Here is a 21,406-nt window from a genome sequence, read left to right as displayed (position 1 = left end):
TAACTGGATCTAGGATGAAAAAAGACACCAGACAGAGACCGCATATTCCAGGTCTGGCTTTGAACGTTGCTTTGTGGAATCCTATGCTAGGCTGTCCAATTGCTACAAAACAGAACTAAATTGCTTAGAATGTCAGGAACTTTTAATACAGCGCTCTAGTCTAGAATTGTCCCATCTATGAGCAAAAGCTTCCACAAAAGCCAGTTAACAGTACTACCTTTCAAATACCCACTCTAGCAGGATACTGACAAAAAATTCAACTTTCTAGAAAGGAGACATTAAGAAATTTGGAAAAGTACCAAAATATAGAACAGAAGACAAATTCAAGTCATGATACTGAATATGCTCATAAGTTAAAGGAAAGTCCTTTAATATAAAAATCAACAACCATAATTAGAAAGACTGAAGAGCCACAAACAGCTTGTTACCTCTTTCTGAAGGCTGGAGACATAGGAAAACAGGCTATCAATTTGCGTGCAACTTTCATTCAGTGGTTCTCTTACTGAGTTGACTACAGAACTGCTCATCTCAGAGGACAGTCTAGCATTCTCAAGCTGCAGTAGATCAAGTTAAGACATCAGTTTCCAAGTAACTTTTAATAAAAGAAAAATAAGTCACTAAAAACCACACACAACACTAAGTCACAAAGTTCCTCTCTGCATCCCTCTTTCTTTAGGGATTAAATATGGTTGCCCAATTACCATGCTGGATTGCCCTACCTGAAATCACAATCCTCTCAATATTTATTCTAGGATTAAAAACTTAAAAGTTTCCCTTGTAGACATTACTGAAGTTGGACTGCTAAGTTCAGTTCTCATGCTGGCCAATGTTTAGCCTTATATATTTCATTACTGTAGCGCTGTTTTTGAGTATGCTTAAATAGAAGTTACCAATTCTTGAAGAACAAGCAAGTTTATGTTAATTTTCAGCCAACATAAGCAAATTGGTAGTACAGCACCAGTGCCATGAATCACTGCTTCATTCTACCACAACTTCAGTATCAAATAGTTTTTATTTTTTCAGACTGGCTACATCATTCCTGCTGAACACTACCACATCCACTTGAGCAGTACCACAGACTTACTGAACTTGCAGCTGCAGATGAAATGGAATCTAAAAACACTTTTAAAATAAGAGTCAAAAAATACAGAAACAGTATACCTGAAGAGAGGGAACAAGAAAGCCTCAATTATGAAAGGATTTTTAGACTAATATAAAAAGTATTTTTGGCTAGATCTTATTTAAGATAAGATTTTTCAAGTCAGATTGAAGCCCTGAAGATAAGCAACTGCGCACTGTTAAGACTATAAAGACTAAAAAGACTGGAAACTATTCTAATAAATTCAGTTTGTATCAACTTTGCTGCTGCAACATCCCATCTTGTTTTTAAAATACTAACTGCAACTAGTATAGTCACAGAAACCAGGTTGAGACATTAGAATACCTCCTGTCAGAAATGCTGAATCATAGTAAAGGAAGTAAGTTATTAAGTATAGCTGATTTCATCTTGATTATGCTTTCTCTCTAGAAGAGTAAAAAGCAGAAGTCATTTGGTGTGGTAAAACTTCCACATGTTTTGTACAGGGTCTGAGAACTCAGGATGCTGTCTTCTCAAAAAACTTATTAAATAAGTTTTATACAAAATATGGGACACCTTATTGATCATCAAGACTATGATACAGTTGAAACATAGTAACACATGAACTTTCCTTGAACTCATAGTAATCCTAGTACTAACCACTTTTTCCCCACAGTACACCTTCACATGGTGCTTCCTACTCTTATAATTACTGTACTTCCTGAGGATTAAACCTGCTCCCAAAGTGAGACCTGAAAATGCAAATTTACATTCAAAAGCATGGTAATTTTAAACCAAGCTCCACAATAAAATCCTCTGAAATGCAAGTAATTAGGGTATCTTTCCATTAAATAAAATAAAAATAATGTACATCAGACAACTGTATGAAAAGATGTTCTCACTTTGGTGTGGTTAAGTCTGTGCAAGCTGTTCTCTGAACAGATACACTTGTGCATCATTCTGCTCTCTCATTTCACAAAGGGCTTGGGTCAGTTTATGTTTCTATTTAGTTTGACACCCAGAATCAGCCTCAGCTGAGCAAGTTTTACGTTGCCTTATTGTTTCATTGATTTTCTAAGAAAAACAGAAAAATAAAATAACAGTAAATGAGACAAAACAAGTTTTAGAAGACTATACACTGAGCAGATAGTGACACAGATTTTAGCTCGCTAGCCTTGTTATCAGCATTAGATTAGCTTGACATTGAAACTTTCAGTAGAAACACGGAGCCATTTCCCCAGTCTGATCTGCATAGTACCTTATTTTGCAATAGCCAGTCATCAAAATAAGAGCTAGGATACCATCAGCATGTAAAGTCACGTTTCCTTCTGAGAGTTGTATGCATTTTCAACAAATAAACCTCATGCTTAGATTTTAGAAATATATCACCTCTTTCCTTAGGTATCTTCTATGCTCACACAAAATGAAAATACTGTAAAATTAAGCAGTCATTTTCACTAACCAACATTCTCCATATTTATTTGTATGCTTGCCTGTGGTCTCTGGAAAAAAGGATTCAAACATGAACAAAGCTGAAAACACAACTAGCAAGGAAATGTGCACCCAGAACAAAAGACAGTATGGTTAGGTACTTCCATTACTGCTCTAAGGTTCTTCCTGAAAAGTCTCAAGTACCACAAGTGAAAGGGAGGGTGGCAAGAAAAAACTCTGAAGGGCAAATATTCACCAACTTCTGTCTCCATTATTCTAAAGCATCTTATTAGAAAGTTCTGAAATTAAAAACAGTACAAGTCAGAGTCTGTTTTGAGTGTCTCTCTCATAAAGGGATTATGTGAGAAATTATTAACCTACTTTCTCATTACTATGAAAAGACCTGTACACTGCAATACTGTGGGCAGAATTTAACATGAAACATGAAGCTGTTTTATCACAAGATCTCTGAGTTACCATAATATTTCCTAGAAAAGAATTTGGAAATCTTCTAGATAGAATAGAGGTAAACCCGCCTCTGAATGGGAGTTCCGACAAGACTACTAGAATACTAAAATAATTTAGGTGGGGAGGGCCCTCAGAATGACCCTCCAAGTTGTCTTCTTCCCTTTAATAATGTGAATTCTTGAGACTAAAGCATTTACCTCCTCATACATAGTTTTATGGAATTCCAAGTCCTCAGTGAGAGTCTGACAACGGTTTTCAAGATCAACCTTCAGTAAGGTTTCATTTGCAAGCTGTTCCTTGGTAGCAGATAAAGAAACTTCAAGCTTTAAGAAACAGAAGAACCAACACAACGATTATGCAGCAGAACTCACATAACAATGACCTCAGCTACCTAGAAGTACAGCTCACTACATGTTATGGTTGAATTTGACAATCAAATCCAATATTTACACCTCTAATGTCTCTCCCCCTACCATTTTGCAATTGCCTGCACAAGTGAGTTCTAGGTATTTCACATTGGTAACTGCCATTAAAATGCTACTTACCGAATTTCCTTACAAAACTTCCAAGTTTTCTACATGGCAAATACCAGCTTCCTGGTCTCCTCAGCTTGTCATCTTGAGGTAGTGTTGCTTAAAAGCACAAATCATGTGTTTCAAAAGGTTAACAAAACTAGCATAAGACTTCCCCACCCCCCGCTTTGTTCTATCAGATGCCCAGAGATGGAGAGCAGAACCAAAACTGATAGTTGTCCATTATTCATTATCTGTATTTGTGAAGTCAGTCTCTCCCCAAAACAGTTCTACAATTTGACAAGTTTGACTCTTGACTTGCTTTCTTCAACATAAGTACCATCCCTTGCAATTTCAGAGTCTGCAATTTTAAAAGCACTCTATTCCACCACTAATGTTTATTAATAAACTGCACAGTACTGGACACAGACACCTACCCAATACCGCTTCCAGTGTTGACAGTGAACAGTAGTTTGTTCTAGTTGTGACCAGATGACAGGTTTTGCATCCATTTTTTGGCTACAAAGGTTATGGTTGATGGTTAAATATTTCTTCTTCTCACCTTTACAACTTTATCTTTTAGACCCTCATCTTCGGCCTCCAGATTTCTCTTATCAGCAAGAGCTGTGGCCAGCACAACTTCTTTAGAATTGAAGGCTGCTTCATACTCCTGAAGTTTGACTTGAACGTTAAGATCAGATTCTTTTTTTCCATAGCTGGAATAAATCAGAAAGGGTGGTAAGGAAGTCTAGAAATGTCCCCAAAGTAGACTGCTGACTCATAAACAAGGTGCATTAATTAAACTTGAGAGACAACCAACAAGAACATTTTGTCTTGGCTAAATTTACTGTTAATTTAAATCAACTTGGTTCCACTTTCTTATCTGATATAACAATAGCTTAATATTTTGCTGGGCTGTAGAGACCTAAATATATGGGAAACTCGGTGTCAAACAAGTCTGAGATGCATACACAGAAAGGGGAAACTGTGTGTTTATTAAAGGCACCTCTTGTTTGCTCTTTTGCTAGCCACTGTAAAGATGTCCTACCTTCACCATAATCTTAATAGTAAGAAATAAGTTCTCCCATCTGAAAGCTCTTTCCATTGGGCTGAATCAAGTAAATTATCTTCGCTGCCTTTTATCCAGCAGGAACTTGTGCATATCCACTGTCTAGGCTGCAAAAAGCCCATTCCCCATTAAGAGACCAACTTCTTAATGAAAATTGATATTAACTATTTATAAGCCAGTCCTCCATTAGCAGAAGCTTTACAGCACCCTTCTAATAACACATAATGGCAAAGTTCCACAGATCTGAGGCAAGATCTGTGACAGGGGGGAATGGAGTCAAGTCCTTCCTCGGAAAGGCAAGCGAAAACCTTCTCGGCCCCCCTCACCTTCCCAGTTGTCATTATACAATAGGTATGAGGCTTTGGAACTAGACGGCCAGCTGAATGAAGATGGAAACGAGGACCCATCTGGTGAGCCATCCACACCTTGTCCCTCAGCCCCATGACTTGAGACTTCTTCAATTAAGAAGGAAAGGAGGGTAATTGTAGTGGGTGACTCTGTTCTGAGGGGTACAGAGGGGCCCATATGTCGACCCATACCACAGAGAGGTCTGCTGCCTCCCTGGGGCTTGGGTTAGAGACATTAAAAGGAGGGTTACTGCTCTGGTGCGATTACTACCCTTTCTTGGTTATCCAGGCAGGTAACGATGAGGTGGCAGAGAGAAGTCTTAAGTCACTCAGAAAGGACTTCAAGGCACTGGGGTGGCTAACTGAAGGCTCGTGAGCTCAGGTCGTGTTTTCATCAATCACTCAAGTGGAAGGGAAAACCACTGAAAGAGGGTAGAAAACATATCTGATTAACACGTGGCTCAGAGAATGGTGCCACCATCGGAATTTTGGGTTCTTTGATCATGGCAAGGTTTATAAGGCACCTGGTCTTCTGGCAACAAATGAGACAGGTGGGATGCAGCTGTCCCACAGGGGGAAAAGGATTCTGGGGCAGGAGTTAGCAGGGCTTATTGACAGGGCTTTAAACTACATATGAGAGGGGACAGGGAGATAACTGGGCCTGTTAGGAATAAGCTCAAGGGAAGCATGCCAAAACTTGACGGATGGTGGGCTGGTGAGGGCTCTCCCTCTGCCACTTCATTTGAGAGAAGGGAAAGATGTTTAGCAACCATGGAAGCACCTGAGAAGGGTCTGGTAGGGAATGGGGCCCACACTAACAACAAGGTGTTGGATTCATTAGCTCATCTCAAGTGCATCTATACCAATGCACGCAGTATGAGCAACAAACAGGGGGAGCTTGAAGCCATGATGCAGTATGAGAACTGTGACATAGTAGCTATAACAGAAACGTGGTGGGATGCCTCACACGACTGGAGTGCTGCAATCGATGGCTACAAGCTCTTCAGGAGGGATAGACAGGGAAGGAGAGGTGGTGGAGTGGCGCTGTATGTAAGAGAATGCTATGAGAGCTCAGAAATCAAGTATAGTGATAACAGGGTTGAGAGTGTTTGGATTAGGTTAAGGGCCAATAAAGCAGATCTTGCTGTGGGAGTCTGCTATAGACCTCCCAACCAAAGCAGTGAGGTGGATGAAGCCTTATATGAACAGTTGGGAGAAATCTCGCGGTCACTTGCCGTTGTTCTTGTGGGGGACTTTAACCTCCCGGGTATCTGCTGGGATCACAACACAGCAGAGAGGGAACAATCCAGGAGGTTCCTGGAATGTGTGGAGGAAAACTTCCTCACACAGCTGGTGAGTGAGCCGACCAGGGGAGGTGCCCTCCTGGACCTGCTTCTTGTGAACAGGGAAGAGCTTGTGGGGGAGGTAAAGGTTGGAGGCTGTCTAGGGTGCAGTGATCATGAGATGATTGAGTTTTCATTCCTTGGAGAAACAAAGAGAGGGGTTAGTAAAACTGCCACCTTAGACTTCCGGAGGGCAAACTTTGACCTGTTCAAAGGCCTAATTAACAAAATCCCTTGGGAGGCTGCCTGGAAGGACGTGGGAGTCCAGGAAGGCTAGACATACTTCAAGAGAGAAGTCTTAAAGGCACAGGAGCAGGCTGTTCCCGTATGCCAAAAAACAAGCAGGCGGGGAAGGAGACCGGCCTGGCTAAACAGGGACCTTTGGCTGGATCTCAAGAAGAAAAGGAGAATCTATGACCTTTGGAAGAGGGACCAGGTCTCTCATGAAGACTATAAAGATGTAGTGAAGCTATGCAGGGAGAACATTAGGAGAGCCAAAGCACAGCTAGAGCTCAACTTGGCTACAGCTGTTAAGGATAATAAAAAATGTTTCTATAAGTTTGTTAACAGCAAAAGGAGAATTAGGGAAAATCTCCCTCCTTTATTGGATGCAGAGGGAAACATGGTAACTAAGGATGAGGAAAAGGCTCAGGTGCTCAACACCTACTTTGCCTCAGACTTTAGCAGTGGAACTGGCTGTTCCCTGGACACCCAGCCTCATGAGCTGGGAGATGGGGAGGGGAAGCAGAATGAGGTCAGCACAATTAAAGAGGAGGTGGTCAGAGACCTGCTACACCACTTGGATGCACACAAGTCTGTGGGACTGGATGGGTTACACCCAAGGGTGCTGAGGGAGTTGGCAGATGTGCTCACCAAGCTGCTTTCCATGATTTACCTGAAGTCATGGCTAACTGGGGAGGTCCCATTGGACTGGAGGGTAGCAAATGTGACACCCATCTACAAGAGAGGCAGAAAGGAGGGTCCAGAAAACTATAGACCTGTCAGTCTGACCTCGGTGCCAGGGAAGGTCATGGAGCAGATCATCTTGAGTGCCATTACAAGTCATATAATGGACAACCAGGGGATCAGGCCTAGTCAGCATGGGGTTATGAAAGGCAGGTCCTGCCTGACAAACCTGATCTCCTTCACAGGTGATTAGTGACAGAACAAGGGAGAACGGCTTTAAACTGCAACAGGGGAGGTTTAGACTGGACATTAGGAAAACATTTTTCACAGAAAGAGTGGTCAGACAGTGCAATAGGCTGCCCAGGGAGGTGGTGGAGTCCCCATCCCTGGATGTGTTTAAGGGTGGTTTAGATGAGATGTTGGTGGATATGGTGTAGGGGAGAACTTTGTAGAGTAGGGCTGATGGTTGGACTGGATGATCCCAAGGGTCTTTTCCAACCTGAATGATTCTATGATTCTATAATATGCAAATCCTGTGTATACAATAGTCTGTGCCATCACTGAAACTGCACTGGTGCAGAGGTACAGGTGTCTGTCTTTATGCAAACAAACACACACAAGCTTTTCAGATTACCACTCAGATTAGGTTTTGTGTTGAAACAAAGAGGTTCACTGAACAGTCAGAATTCAATATAATTTTTAAGCAGGTATTCTTTATTAGCAGCACTGGGGATCACTCCACCACAAGTGCCACACCTACTAACAAAACACTCTAATATATACAAAAATCACACATTCATCAGATTTCCTGGAAGAGGCAGTCTTATGCTAATGGGTTCTCAGAATTCATTTACATAGCCTGAGCACGCATAGTAAAAATAGAGTGAGGGTCTTCTCCCCTCCTTAGTGGTCCACACAGCCTTCCTCACACTGTCTGTTAGTTAACTTGAGGTTTCCCGTGTCCATACATGGTCATAGAGTTACCTCATCCATCCTTCAGCTCCTGTTTGTTTCAAGGGCGTTAGTTTAAACCACCTTCCAGTCGCTTATCTTGGCATTTTATCAGGCACTTGTCTTACATTTTTAGGTCCCTGTTATCAGGGATGTACTCAGGAGTTTACCAGACTGTCCAAGGCCTGTTTTATCCCCCCTAGGCAAGGAGTTACAGGTTTCAAAACATTTTATAAGTGGGTAAGACTACACAGGGTAGTGAGGAAAAGAGTGTAAGTGAAATTATATATATTGCAGTAAAATACGGGAAAAATAAATGCTAGTAAAACACAAGTGATGGTTAATGTTAAAACGAAACGTTCTATTTTCCTGGTTTCTCTATATTAACAAGGTCAGGAGCTCTTATAATTTTAAGTATACTTGCAGCCACTTCCCTTCAGTGTCTACACAAGCAGTCAAACAGTTTCTAGGGGTTTATTCTCTAAAACAGTATATACAAAGTCAAATGAGAAAAGGAAAGTAATGCCACATAAACACAAACCCACATTCTTCAGCCTGAATTAATTATCCACATAATGCTACAGTAGGCTGCTATCAAAAACAGGGGAAAAGAAAACCATATTCAGGAATCAAAATGACTGCTGATGTTACAGAATCAGAATCACAGAATTGTCTAGGTTGGAAAAGACCTTGAAGATCGTCCAGTCCAACCATTAACCTGACACTGACAGTTCCCAACTACACCATATGCGCTGAGGGATATGGTGTAGTTGGAAACTGCCAATGCTAGGTTAACGGTTGGACTAGATGATCTTCAAGGTCCTTTCCAACCTATATGATTCTGTGATTCTGTGATTCATATCCCTAAGCACTAAGTCGACCTGACTCTTAAACACCTCCAGGGATGGGGACTCCACCACCTCCCTGGGCAGCCCATTCCAACGCCCAACAACCCGTTCTGTAAAGAAATGCTTCCTAATATCCAGTCTAAACCTTCCCTGGTGCAACTTGAGGCCATTACCTCTTGTTCTATCGCTTGTTACTTGGTTAAAGGGACTCATCCCCAGCTCTCTGCAACCTCCTTTCAGGTAGCTGTAGAGGGCGATGAGGTCTCCCCTCAGCCTCCTCTTCTCCAGACTAAACAACCCCAGTTCCCTCAGCCGCTCCTCGTACGACCTGTGCTCCAGACCCTTCACCAGCTTCGTTGCCCTTCTCTGGACACATTCGAGTCATTCAATGTCCTTTTTGTAGTGAGGGGCCCAAAACTGAACCCAGGAATTGAGGTGCGGCCTCACCAGTGCCGAGTACAGGGGCAAGATCCCTTCCCTGTCCCTGCTGGCCACGCTATTTCTGATACAAGCCAGGAGACCATTGGCCTTCTTGGCCACCTGGGCACACTGCTGGCTCATGTTCAGCCGGCTGTCAATCAACACCCCCAGGTCCCTCTCTGACTGGCAGCTCTCCAGCCACTCCTCCCCAAACCTGTAGCGCTGCTGGGGGTTGTTGTGGCCAAAGTGCAGCACCCGGCATTTGGCCTTATTGAAACTCCTCCAGTTGGCCTGAGCCCATCGCTCCAGCCTGTCCAGATCTCTCTGCAGAGCCTCCCTACCCTCGAGCAGATCAACACTCCCACCCAACTTGGTGTCATCTGCAAACTTACTGAGGGTGCACTCGATCCCCTCGTCTAGATCGTCAAGAAAGATGTTAAACAGGAGTGGCCCCAAAACCGAGCCCTGGGGGACACCACTCGTGACCGGCCGCCAACTGGATTTAACTCCGTTCACCACAACTCTTTAGGCCCGGCCATCCAGACAGTTTTTTACCCGGCAAAGCGTGTGCCCATCCAAGCCACGAGCAGCCAGTTTTGCCAGGAGAATGTTGTGGGAAACAGTGTCAAAGGCCTTACTGAAGTCAAGATAGACAACATCCACAGCCTTTCCCTCATGCAATAAGCGGGTCACCCTGTCGTAGAAGATCAGGTTTGTCAAGCAGGACCTGCCTTTCATAAACCCATGCTGACTGGGCCTGATCATCTGGTTGTCCCGCACGTGTTGTGTGATGGTACTCAGGATGAGCTGCTCCATCAGCTTCCCAGGCACCGAAGTCAAGCTGACAGGCCTGTAATTTCCTGGATCATCCTTCCGACCCTTCTTATAGACGGGCGTCACATTGACCAGTTTCCAATCTGTCGGCACCTCCCTGGTCAGCCAGGACTGCTGGTAAATGATGGAAAGCGGCTTGGCGAGCACCCCAGCCAGCTCCTTCAGCACCCTCGGGTGTATCCCATCCGGTCCCATAGACTTGTGTATGTCTATGTGATGCAGTAGGTCACTGACTATCTCCTCCTGGATTGCAGGGGGGTTGTTCTCTCAGTCTCTGTCTTCTGGCTGAGGAGGCTGGATTCCCTCAGTACAACTAGTCTTGTTATTAAAGACTGAGGCAAAGAAGGCATTAAGCACCTCAGCCTTTTCCTCATCAGTTGTTTCCATGTTTCCTCCTGTGTCTATCAGGGGATGGAGTCTCTCCCTGGTCTTTCTTTTGCTGTTGACATACTTATAGAAACATTTCTTGTTGTCTTTGACTGCTGAAGCCAGATTAATTTCCAGCTGGGCTTTAGACCTCCTGATTTCTGCCCTGCATAGCCTCACAGCATCTTTGTAATCATTGTGAGTGGCCAGCCCCTTCTTCAAGAAGCTGTAAACTCTCCTTTTCTCCCTGAGTGGCAGTCAAAGCTCCCTGTTCAGCCAGGGTGGCTTCTCTGCAGCCAGCTTCTCTTACAGCACCTGGGGGCTTCAGATAGCACAAGCAGCTGCGTTTAAGTGTGTAACACAAGTTCTTCCACCTTGAATTTGATTCTTTTTTCTCTCTGGGATACACAGATTTCTCTAGTAAGGACAGTAGCATACAGAAGTTCTAGATGCTTCTAATCAAACTCTGAACGTTTTACAAGAATGGACAGATTCAGGCTCAGTAAGGCAACAGCTAGCATATTCTTCTTCAGTTTTCACACTTCTCTTTGCAGAAGTGAAAAAATCACAACTGAAAACACTAAACTGTTGAGACTGAAAATTGGATAAAGATTAAGAACAAAATTCAAAAGTGTTAAAGCATTAATACATTCACTACTTTAATCACTGTACTGCTTAAAAGAAACAGCATTGCTTCTCAGCAAAATAAGACTAATTTAAAATCAACACAATTTTAAAAGGAGAGACTCTCAAATTTAAAAGATGCTTCTCCCATATTATATGCAAGCATGTGCAATTAACATTGTGCTCGAGAGGTGTGTGCAAAAGGCTTGCAAAAAAAACACCTGTAGAAATAAAATTAATGGATGTTTTAGCACTACAGCCACAAGATGGCAGGCTTTACATCACAGATCCAGCACTAGCTAATCCTGCTCCTGCTTAGTAACACCACAAAGTGGTAGACTGCAAGAACCTGTGACACATACGCTCTTCTATACTCAACTGTATTTTTCATTTCTCCTGTTCAGTGCTATCCAGTCCCTCCATGGCATTTTACATATCACTTCTTAGACCCAACAGTTCAGATCAGTTGGGTCCACAGCTCAGACAAAAGCACAGAATTTAGGTTTTGGCCACATGGGCTCCTACTTCCAGCTCTCTGCATTATTCACAGGCCTCCTGTAGGAACTGCAGCACACAAGGAAGCAGCACAGCAGAGGAGGAAAAGAGGAAAGGAAAGGTGTCTTGCTGTGGTATGTCTGTAATAATCTCTTCATCATCTCTTGGGAAATATGAGGGCCCACATCATCAAGCCTTTGTTGTTTGATCACTGCTGCAGGAAGCTTTATTCAAAACACTGAGAAACTGTTTCACACAGGCTCTCTGGCAAGACTTCCTGCTGAAACCAAGTCTCTCAGGTTGGATCCTGAAACTTGAAAGTTGCACATACACAGGGCCATAGTGTGCCACCCCTGACTCTGCTCCAAATTATCCTGGACTCTGAAACAGGAAGACTCCCCATATACCATAAATTTACTTTGGTTTTCTAATTCTTTTAATGTAAACACCTCTATCAATTACAAACTGGTAGACACCTGAAGATAAAGCTCTTGCAATTGGGGTGACAGAGAAAAAGATGTATAACATGGACTAGCAACAACAATATGATTAAAACCCAATACCTAATTTAGTCATACAGGTAGTGTATTATCAGTTACATCAGTCCCATTCCTTGCTTGTTTGCAACAAGATAGGTTGCGAAGCCATATTACAATTTCATGCAACTGAAGTCACAGTAGCAGGGGAAAAGAATTAAAATTAAGCACTGTTTGTTGTTAGTGTTATGAGTTGTCCAACGATGAGACAGCTCATCTGAACACATTCTCAGAAGGAAAACAGAAATTGGAGCTCAACACTTCACACTCTGAAAGACAGATGAAATCTCAGCAACTCAGTGTCATCCCAGTCCTAAAGGAATGGGGGAAAGAAGTGAAACAAGATCAGAAAAACCTCTGTGACTTACAAAAACACACACCAGATGTGTACAACATACACTTCCCCTTTAAACCTAATTTTTACCAGGAAGAACTTCAGCCTCTTGACAATAGCTAGCTTTTTCCTCCACAGAAATCCAAAGCTAAATTTCAAAACAACAGATAAAAAGCTCAAACACCTTCCTGTGGCTGTGTTCAGAAATTAGCCAGAACTGTACTCCTTCAAGTAGTTTGGCTCATAAAAGAAAAATAAAAACAATGAAATAATTGCTGACTTGCAGCTTCCTCAAAGCAGCAGCTTGTTTTGCTCTCTTTTGACTTCAAAGTGTGTGGATCATCTTAGCCATAGAACTGTAATTTATTTTAAAATAATGTAGAATTAGGATCTGCTCACAAACCAGCCAGTTCCCATTCATTTTCACTGTACTTCAGGGAAAACCTGCACTTCAGAGATTTCGCTCACAACATGTAACTCAATACAGACACTAAGGACTGTAAAGAACTGTCTCACTCCTACCTAGCATTACCAGCACAGCTCTCACTGATGGAGTTACAGCCATGTATACTTTAGAAATGGCTCAGCACACACTGCAACAAAATAGTGCAATCTGTTTTCCCCAATACCCTCCAACCACTCAATCAACCTGACAGCAATAAGCATTCTACAGTGCCACTCTCTGGAGTACATATAACCCTGATAGCTGCAGTACATCTGCTGCAGTACATCTGCTGAAATATAAAAATAAAAAAACAAACTATACTCATTAATGCTTTATTTTGTTTAGCTAGCAGTCAGTTTTCCACTTTTTCCCCCTACAGCAGACAAAACAGTAAGGCTATGTTTTGCAAGGAAGTGATTTACAGTAACATAAGAAATATCTGTCTAAAAGCATTCAAGCTTTTGTATATAGATCAAGATGACAAGAGTAATTGGACAAGCTTGCCTTTCCTGTAAATAAATATACGTAATTTTGTTTCAGCTTGTCTCATGTCACCCATTTTATTTGACTGGAGACAGCTGCTGAGTGTTTGAAATCAACACTAAACATTCATCATCTCTAGCCACCTACTGCTCAGCAGTGACCCTTCCCTGAAGAGCTCAACCATGGGAACCCTACTACTCTAACCACCAACCTAGGCAGAACCTTTACACGTGCAGTGCATATATATCAAGTCACTGCCCATTACCATGTTGTTATTACATGTCCATGTATTTGAGACCACCATTAAACCTACAGCAAATTGTTTCTTGCACTGTTACATCCTTGTTTCATCCACTGTTACATTGCTTGGAAGACACTCGTGGATAACTTACATTCTTACATTTCAATTGCTTTAATTATTGTGCAACAAGTCAATCACTCCTCTCCTTACTTCTCTAGGCACTCTCTACAGTAGACATTACAACAGTTACAGATTTCAGATTGAAGCTCAGCTGTTCCCCAGCCACCAATCTTCACCCAACCTCCCAAAACCACCTACAATAATGAAAACATGTTTCAAAAAGTTTCAAGTCAGCTTCCTCAAAACAGCTTATCTAGCTCATTACAGCATACCACATAAACATCACAGGAAACCCTGGAACAGCTGTTACAACTTCACTTGCATTAACACAACATGGTTCTTGTGAGTAGTTGCTCTTGGTCCTAGCTGCAAAGTGCCACACACTTGCACAGTAATTCAAGACACTGGCTGATACCAAGGTATTGCTGATATATAGTTTACTGCCTAATCCCACTGCAGAAATTAATTTCAGAATATAGATAAGATCAACTGAAGATACAAAGCAAGAGAGCCAGAGAAATAGTATCTTAAACACTAAAAATGCATAAAACTAGTTCCTTGTCACAATTACATTTACTATAAATACTTACACTCTATAAAACAGTTGATGATCAATGACCATTATATATCCTTTTCCAGTAACTTCAATAAACCACATAATTTCTCTCAAAGTTACTTTTATCACATTGTCTCCTCTTACAGGAGAGCAGATTTACTTCAGTACTGAAAAACTACCACAGCGAAATCTCAGCCTGTCAAATACAAATGTAAACAAAGAGTTTCCTAAATGAAGTAGCATTAACATCATCAACTCATGCTTCCTAAACACAACGACTACCTCGCATGACAAATCAGAATACTGACAACTCCAGTCAGGGATTCTGCCCTGCTCTACACTTAAATAAGTCCCCATAATGAACATTCACCTCACCAGTGGAAGTCTATCCTGAAACTTGACCCATAAGCAGACTGAGTAACACAACAGTAACAATAAGCCTGACTTACTGAACTGCCCTTGTTGAACACTGTAACACAGAGATAACACAGCTGTGTCAAACTTCACAGTGTAAACCATTGTTACATTAATTGCTCGAGTTACACATCAGGATTTTTCCTCCACCACCTTGGCTCTACAGTTCTCCCTGGTTTGCAGCTATTGCAAATGATGAAAGAATGATAGAGTTCCACCCAAAAGCAGAAACTTAATCCAGTCTGTAGGATGCTGGAGTGACGGAGCAATTTAGAGCTCTACTCTTGTATCTGCCACTTAAATGACGACATGAAATGCCTAAGGATCATATCTTTCACTACTTTGCCTGCATTTTCTATTTTGCTCTTTTCTAAAGGAACATGACATCTGCAGTAATCTGAAGTCTAAGGCAAGGCCACACTGCTCTGTTGTAGGAAGGGCACTACCTAAAATTAACAGCTAGGAGTTTGGTGTTAATTGCATCATCACACACTGAGACTTTAGCTGAGGATTCAGCTATTTGCAGGCAACTACCTGCTTTCACCTTCATAAGCAAGTCCAATAGTTGGAAATCCATTTGCACAGACATTTTTTCTATGCAACATTAAAGCTTACATGCCCAGAATGCCTTTAATCCTCCACTCACAGACAGATCTTCATTGAAGCCATAATTCCTCACCTCACCACCATCAATTTGAATCTAATGATAACCTGATACCCCTATTTGAAAGGACAGTCTCTGTAGTAGTCTAGCTACCAGCCATGGCTATCCTGCTATAGTGATGAAGGCACACTGCACTCTTGTGAATCCCAGCCATTCTCCAGCACCACTCTCTCTAGCCAACAGTGCCCATACTACAGCACAGTGACCAGGACTGCAGCTAGTTTCCCAGCCAGATCAGTTTCTCATTTCAGTTCACTGTGCAGTCACACAACACAGAAAATGGGCGACTATGAAAGTAAGAGCAAGAATCCTGAAGTTTCCAAGACCAATTTCGATTAGCAGCATGAGCTTAGACTGTTAAAACTATCACTCACGTCTTCTAAAGCCCTTAAATGCAGAAACACAGCAATCACAATTGAGCATACTATTTGAAGGAAGGAAGTAGAGGAATGTCTCTACAACAGCTATCACCAATGGGAAAGCATACAGTAAAGTCTTGCCTTATCAGGAAAGAGAAAATTAACTGGAAATACTGTCAAATTGGTAAATTGTTTCAATTCTTTCACAAATTAGGGAAGAGACAAGACCGCCTTCTTCACCTCCTAAGAGCTATCCAAGAGTTCTATATGCCTAAACTCAAAAGTACATGGATTTTTTTCCACAATACAGTCTTGAGATAAGAGATTTATTTTGGCTTATCTCCATTCATCCTGTCACAAGCACCCTTTTACATTCACAATCATGCATATCATTTCCCCATCCCTTCCTCAGAACAGAAATAGGGAGATTATTTTTTTTTTCATCTCACTTTTTTCCTAGTTCTTTAAGATCTGAAATATCCAGAGAAGCCTTCATACTTATTTAGCTACAGCAGTACCCAGTGCATGGCAGGCACTCTAGAAGTGAAGTATGCAACAAGTCCACTATACATACCAGTATCAACTACAGAAACAATGCAGTTTTTCTTGAGGGATTAAAAATGTGGACAGAAGAAGCTTCTAGCACTTAAATTCAGAAAATCACACCATATATATGAGACTGAAGCTGGAAAAAATCAGAGAATCCAACAAATAGGTGACTGGGCCTTAAAATTAATTTTGATAAAAAAAAGATAAGGAAAGTCCTACAACACTTTGAAAGTAACTAGAAGCTTGAGTTTGATGCACTAATCAAGCAAGGGACTGAAAGAGGATGTCTGGTAATAAAATAAATGGATAAAGCACTTCAGAAGAATGTAGCACTAACTAGAGAAAGCATAGTTGCATGTGTGTCTGGGGAAACCTGCAAAAATATTCAAACAGCACAGGAAGGCCAGCTAGAACACAAATCATTTTGCCCAACTTCAGCCAACTAAGCGGTGAATCATCTATGCTCCCTCCACAGACCCAGGACATCCTGAGAGCAACTTTTCCCACAATTTATCTCCACTGACTCTAAAGGGAACCAAATAACTAGCCACCACTAATCTGACTCTTATGCTGGGACTACCAGTTATACCCAAGTCAAGCAAACAGTTTGCAGTTTACAAAACAGTCCCAACTGTGGCAGGTGCACCTGCCCAACAAACATAGAGCTTCTTGGCTGCTGAAGTGTAGCAGCTCCTGACTCTTTGTTCTTGGGGCTTCACGGTAGTTGGGGCTTTTGGCCAATGGGAGCCGCTATTGACTACAGATCAGATTCAGCCTGGGTATAAATGCAGTCCCCTGGGGGAGCCATTTTGAGTTTGTCCACTGGAAAAGCACGCTGCGGTTGAGGACTCTCCCCTTGGGTCAGGATGGCGCCCAAGGAAACTCCTCGAGGTGACCTGGGTCGGGACGCTGTCCTAAGCAGGTCCTCGAGGTTGAGAGCCCTCACTTGTCAGGTGAGTGAGAGCGTTTTGGGTGGTCGTTAAACCCTAGGAAGTTGTTCTGTTCTCCTCTCACAGACATTCAAACCTGTAATTTGCAGAAGGCTAGTTAATGGTGTTGACAATAAATTTTTAATTTTTGGTGGTTGCTTGTTTATTTGAGACCCTCCATAACACCAACTCACCCCACTACTTTCCCTTGCTCTCAAGTCTTATCTGCAGGTGCTGGTACTTCTCTGTTGACAGAAAAGGAGATAGCAGAAGTGAGCATCTTTCTACCTTTTTAATGATCCAAGTTAGCTCGTTAAACAACCAAGACAGTCAGAGCCACAAGTAGGATGGTGATGAGAACGCAAGGCAATTGTTTGCTTCCATAACAACACACTGCTAGATTGGCTCAGCTGTGCATCTGCCAGCAACCTTTAACAACCAAGGATAGATGAGACAAACCTCACTCCAACCATCAGCATGAGTATTTTGCAAAGAAGGGCAAGATAAAGTTTATTCTGTGAGAATCTAACAATGACACCAAACATGCCAGAAAACTCCCTGTTTTTTTTCAGGTGGCTCTGTTAGTCAGATCCAAACTACTACAGTTACCCTACCCATATTTAAACTAAAGTCAGTGCATAGACCATGCTGCACTTCAGCTTTCTGAAAGGGCAAGGAAAATTCTGTTAAGAGAACACACGTTCTCATCATACCTTGCAAACCAAGATCTTTACGACTACCAGTACTCCTGTGCACCCTTGTGCAAAGCATTTTAAGAGTATTTGTCAGGTTTTAATATTACTTAACAGCTTTAAGAAAGATGCCATCAGGGAGTGTGCTCTGAAACAGGTGGAAAAAACAAACTTTATTCTTAAGACTCTGTAAATAGAATTACAGATAAGCTTAGATATCCCCAAGATATCCATCTTAAAAATACTCTGAGGCAATTTAAGAAACTGGATGTCATAGTAAGGTCTGCCACCAAACAACAACAAACAGCCACATACAAGTTTATGTAGAATCTAGTAGCCATAAATACCATTAACTATTTGTTTTACTAAACTATTCAGGATTTCTTGTCCTGAACTATAATTTGTATTCTGTGTTGTACAAAGATGATCTGCTTGAGACAGGTACTGACAGACTATCAAGCAGTAAGAATCACTCTTCATAAGAGGTCATAGCTGTATAGCACAAGAGCAATTCCCTGCTCGCCCCCAAATCATCAGGTTTCTGCCGAGTATCACATCACAGGAACATGTAAATAAGAATATGAAGAACCTCCACGTTGACATTATTAAGTGACCCAACTACAGCCACAGAAAGGGAATCTATTATAGACTGATTGCACCTCGAGCCTAATCCTCCACATACACTCTTCTGAGAAGCTGACAGAAGAGCGTATCTTTCTCCATAAAGTCACCAAGAGATGGAAACTCCTGGTTTGACTTTCAAGTCATCATTTTCGTGCTCATCCGCAGCTACACCTTGCTTTCCCCGCAACTGCCAATAATCTCTTTAAGACCTTCATGGGGCACTGAGAAGTAACCACAAGAACAACTAGACTCACTAATTAGAAGCTCATGGTTTGTTTCTGTTTAAATAAAAAGAGCCCAAAAGATATTGGAGCTGTCTGCAGACACATGAAAACATCAGTATGCTGGTTCACACATGAAATATCTTTTTATTATGAAAAACAAGGACTGAGAGTGTATTTAACTGAAAATCAAAATTAACTGGTTATACAAAAGTAAAGCAAGATTAATAACTCTGCTCATTTCTTTCCCAACATCAACACATTGATAAACTTTGTGGTCCCAAGAATGGTAAGTGGAACCTAACTACAGAAAAAAAAGCCCAAACAGAAGATTCTCTTTTGCTAATGGAAAATGACAGCAGCCACAGAAATAAAATTTAAGGTAAACACAAGGAAGCAAAACACATAACTGAATCAAGTCAAATGTGTAAGCAGCAAAATCGAGTGGCAGTTGGTGCTGGTCTCTTCTCACAGGTAATTAGCAATAGAACAAGAGGGAACAGCTTTAAAGTACAACAGGGGAGGCTCAGACTGGACATCAGGAAAAAATTTTTCCCAGTGGTCAGACAGTGGAATAGGCTGCCCAGGGAGAGGGTGGAGTCACCATCCGATGTGTTTAAGGGTGGTTTAGATGAGATGTTGGTGCAGGGGAGAACTTTGTAGAGTAGGGCTGATGGTTGGGCTGGATGATCCCAAGGGTCTTTTCCAACCTGAATGATTCTGTGATATCAGGCAAGAGTTGAGATCCTAGAGCTGTGTCATAAAGCTTGGAATCTTGAGGCTATCTGGTCACAAATCTACCTTCTGTAACATCTGAATGTGCAGCAAAGTGGCCAGAAATTACAGTGATTTTTTGTTTTAAGTAAACCCTTCTTGTTATCTACTCATGTATTTTCGTATATGAAGTTAACATCTTCCGGAAAGCACATTTAAGAGCCTAGGCCCCTAACAGCCACTACACAAACTGTCATCACTGGGCATTTTTCATCCTGAAGCAGCTTAAGCCTTACGGACAGAGTCTGTGCAGAGGAGGGTAGTGGTGAAGGAGCAGCCCGACTCAAACCCCGGGGCCTTCCAATCTCAAATTATGTCAGGGTGAACTCGGACGAAGTTTCGAGGGTGCCGCCAACACCGCTCCACCCGGAGGACTCGCCCTCCGAAGCGATGGGCACACGGCGGCGGCTCTTGGGCAGCCGGGCGTCCGCCACCGTCTTCCCCAGGGGCGCAGCTCGGAGGCGGCGGGCACGGCGGCGCTCCGGGGGCCGGGCCCGGGCCGCCGCTTCCCGCCGGGGCGGAGCGGAGCGGGGTAGCGCTGCCTCCCGCTCACCCCCTCAATGCCGAGGCGGCCGGCGCCGCGCTGCCCCCGCCCTCCCGGCGGGTAGGAACGGCCGCCACTGCGCGCACCGCTCAGCTCGACCGCCGGCTCCTGCGTGACCCACCCACCACACGCGTGGGCCACCCACTCGTGTCCCCGCTCACCAGCCCAACAGCTTGTCGTAGTCGGCGCGGATCCTGCTCAGTCCGATCCGCAGCCCGGCCCGCTCCCGCGCCGCGTCGTCCAGCACCTGGCGGGCGTGGCCAGCTCGGTCTCGTTCGCAGCCCTCAGGCCGGTAGTGACCTCGCAGCCGCGCACCCGGTCCTGCTCGGTGGCCTGCTGCTGCAGGGCGCTCTTCGCCTCCAGGCCCCGCATCTTGTTAATGGAGACCGCCAGACGGTCGTTCAGCCGCCGCAGCTCCTCCTGTTCCTGGAGCCGGGAGATGCGCGCGGGGCTCAGCGACGCAGCGGCAGTGAAGCCCCGGCGCCGTGTCCCCACCGGCATGGCGACGCCATGGCGGGGCGGCAGGAGGGACGAGCACGACCTACAGGGGAAGCGGAAAGGAAACGAGGAGAAGTAAGCAGGAGGTGCCACGGCGGGAACAGAAGAACCAGGCCGACACCAGACCGGTGGGGGCCGAGACACCGGAGAGGCGAGCGGTCAGCAAGGCGGCCGCGGCCACCATCCCAGCAGCTCCGCCTCACCGGCGGGCTCCGCGCTGCGACCCAATGTGGCCGCTCCCGCCAGCCCTCGCCCCGGCTCCCCGCCGCCAGCTGAAGACTAAATTCCAAACCCGACACCGCCCGCGACTGCCCTGCGGGGCGGCTGAGGCGGCGGCTGAGGCGGCGCGGGCGCTGCAGCCCCCGCCTTTGTTGCCGGCTCCGGACAAAGGGAGCCGGACCCCGCCCCTGGCTCGGGACGGGCGTCCTCAGTAGCCCTCCAACCACGCCCGGTGGGTCCCCGCAGTGTGAGGGAGTCACAGCGGTCGCGCTGTCCCCTTGTGCGGCCCTCCACCACCCCTCCAGTACGCGACGGGTTCCCCAAGGCCGCCGGCCTGTGCCCCCTTGCCCCCAGCGCCCCTCGTTTGCCGACCTCCTCGCCGGCCTGCAGCGACTGCTCGGCCCGGGGGAGGTGCTCTCATTCGGCAATGCAGCTTCTGCCTGCGAGAGAAGAAGTGATTTTGCTGTGCCAGGTATTTCCTATTCCCAGTTTACTCTTCCATTCTCTGTAGG

The 21,406-nt window shown here is 43.9% G+C and overlaps 1 protein-coding gene across 1 annotated transcript in view; it reads right to left on the bottom strand.

The window, feature by feature from the left end:
• The window catches only part of LMNB1 (lamin B1), a 29,705-nt gene extending 8,808 nt beyond the window's left edge, over positions 1-20,897 (bottom strand). Inside the window, 4 exon segments of the mRNA XM_074813316.1 lie at positions 429-554; positions 4,052-4,205; positions 20,339-20,435; positions 20,438-20,897. Of these exon segments, the coding sequence (XP_074669417.1) occupies positions 429-554; positions 4,052-4,205; positions 20,339-20,435; positions 20,438-20,678 (618 nt within the window). The 5' untranslated portion in view covers positions 20,679-20,897.
• Between the last annotated feature and the right edge of the window lie 509 nt (positions 20,898-21,406).

The sequence above is a fragment of the Strix aluco genome, chromosome Z (genome assembly GCF_031877795.1).
Source record: "Strix aluco isolate bStrAlu1 chromosome Z, bStrAlu1.hap1, whole genome shotgun sequence".
NCBI lineage: Eukaryota > Metazoa > Chordata > Aves > Strigiformes > Strigidae > Strix > Strix aluco.
Note: the sequence above shows the minus strand (reverse complement) of the source record. Positions and strands in the feature narration are given on the sequence as shown.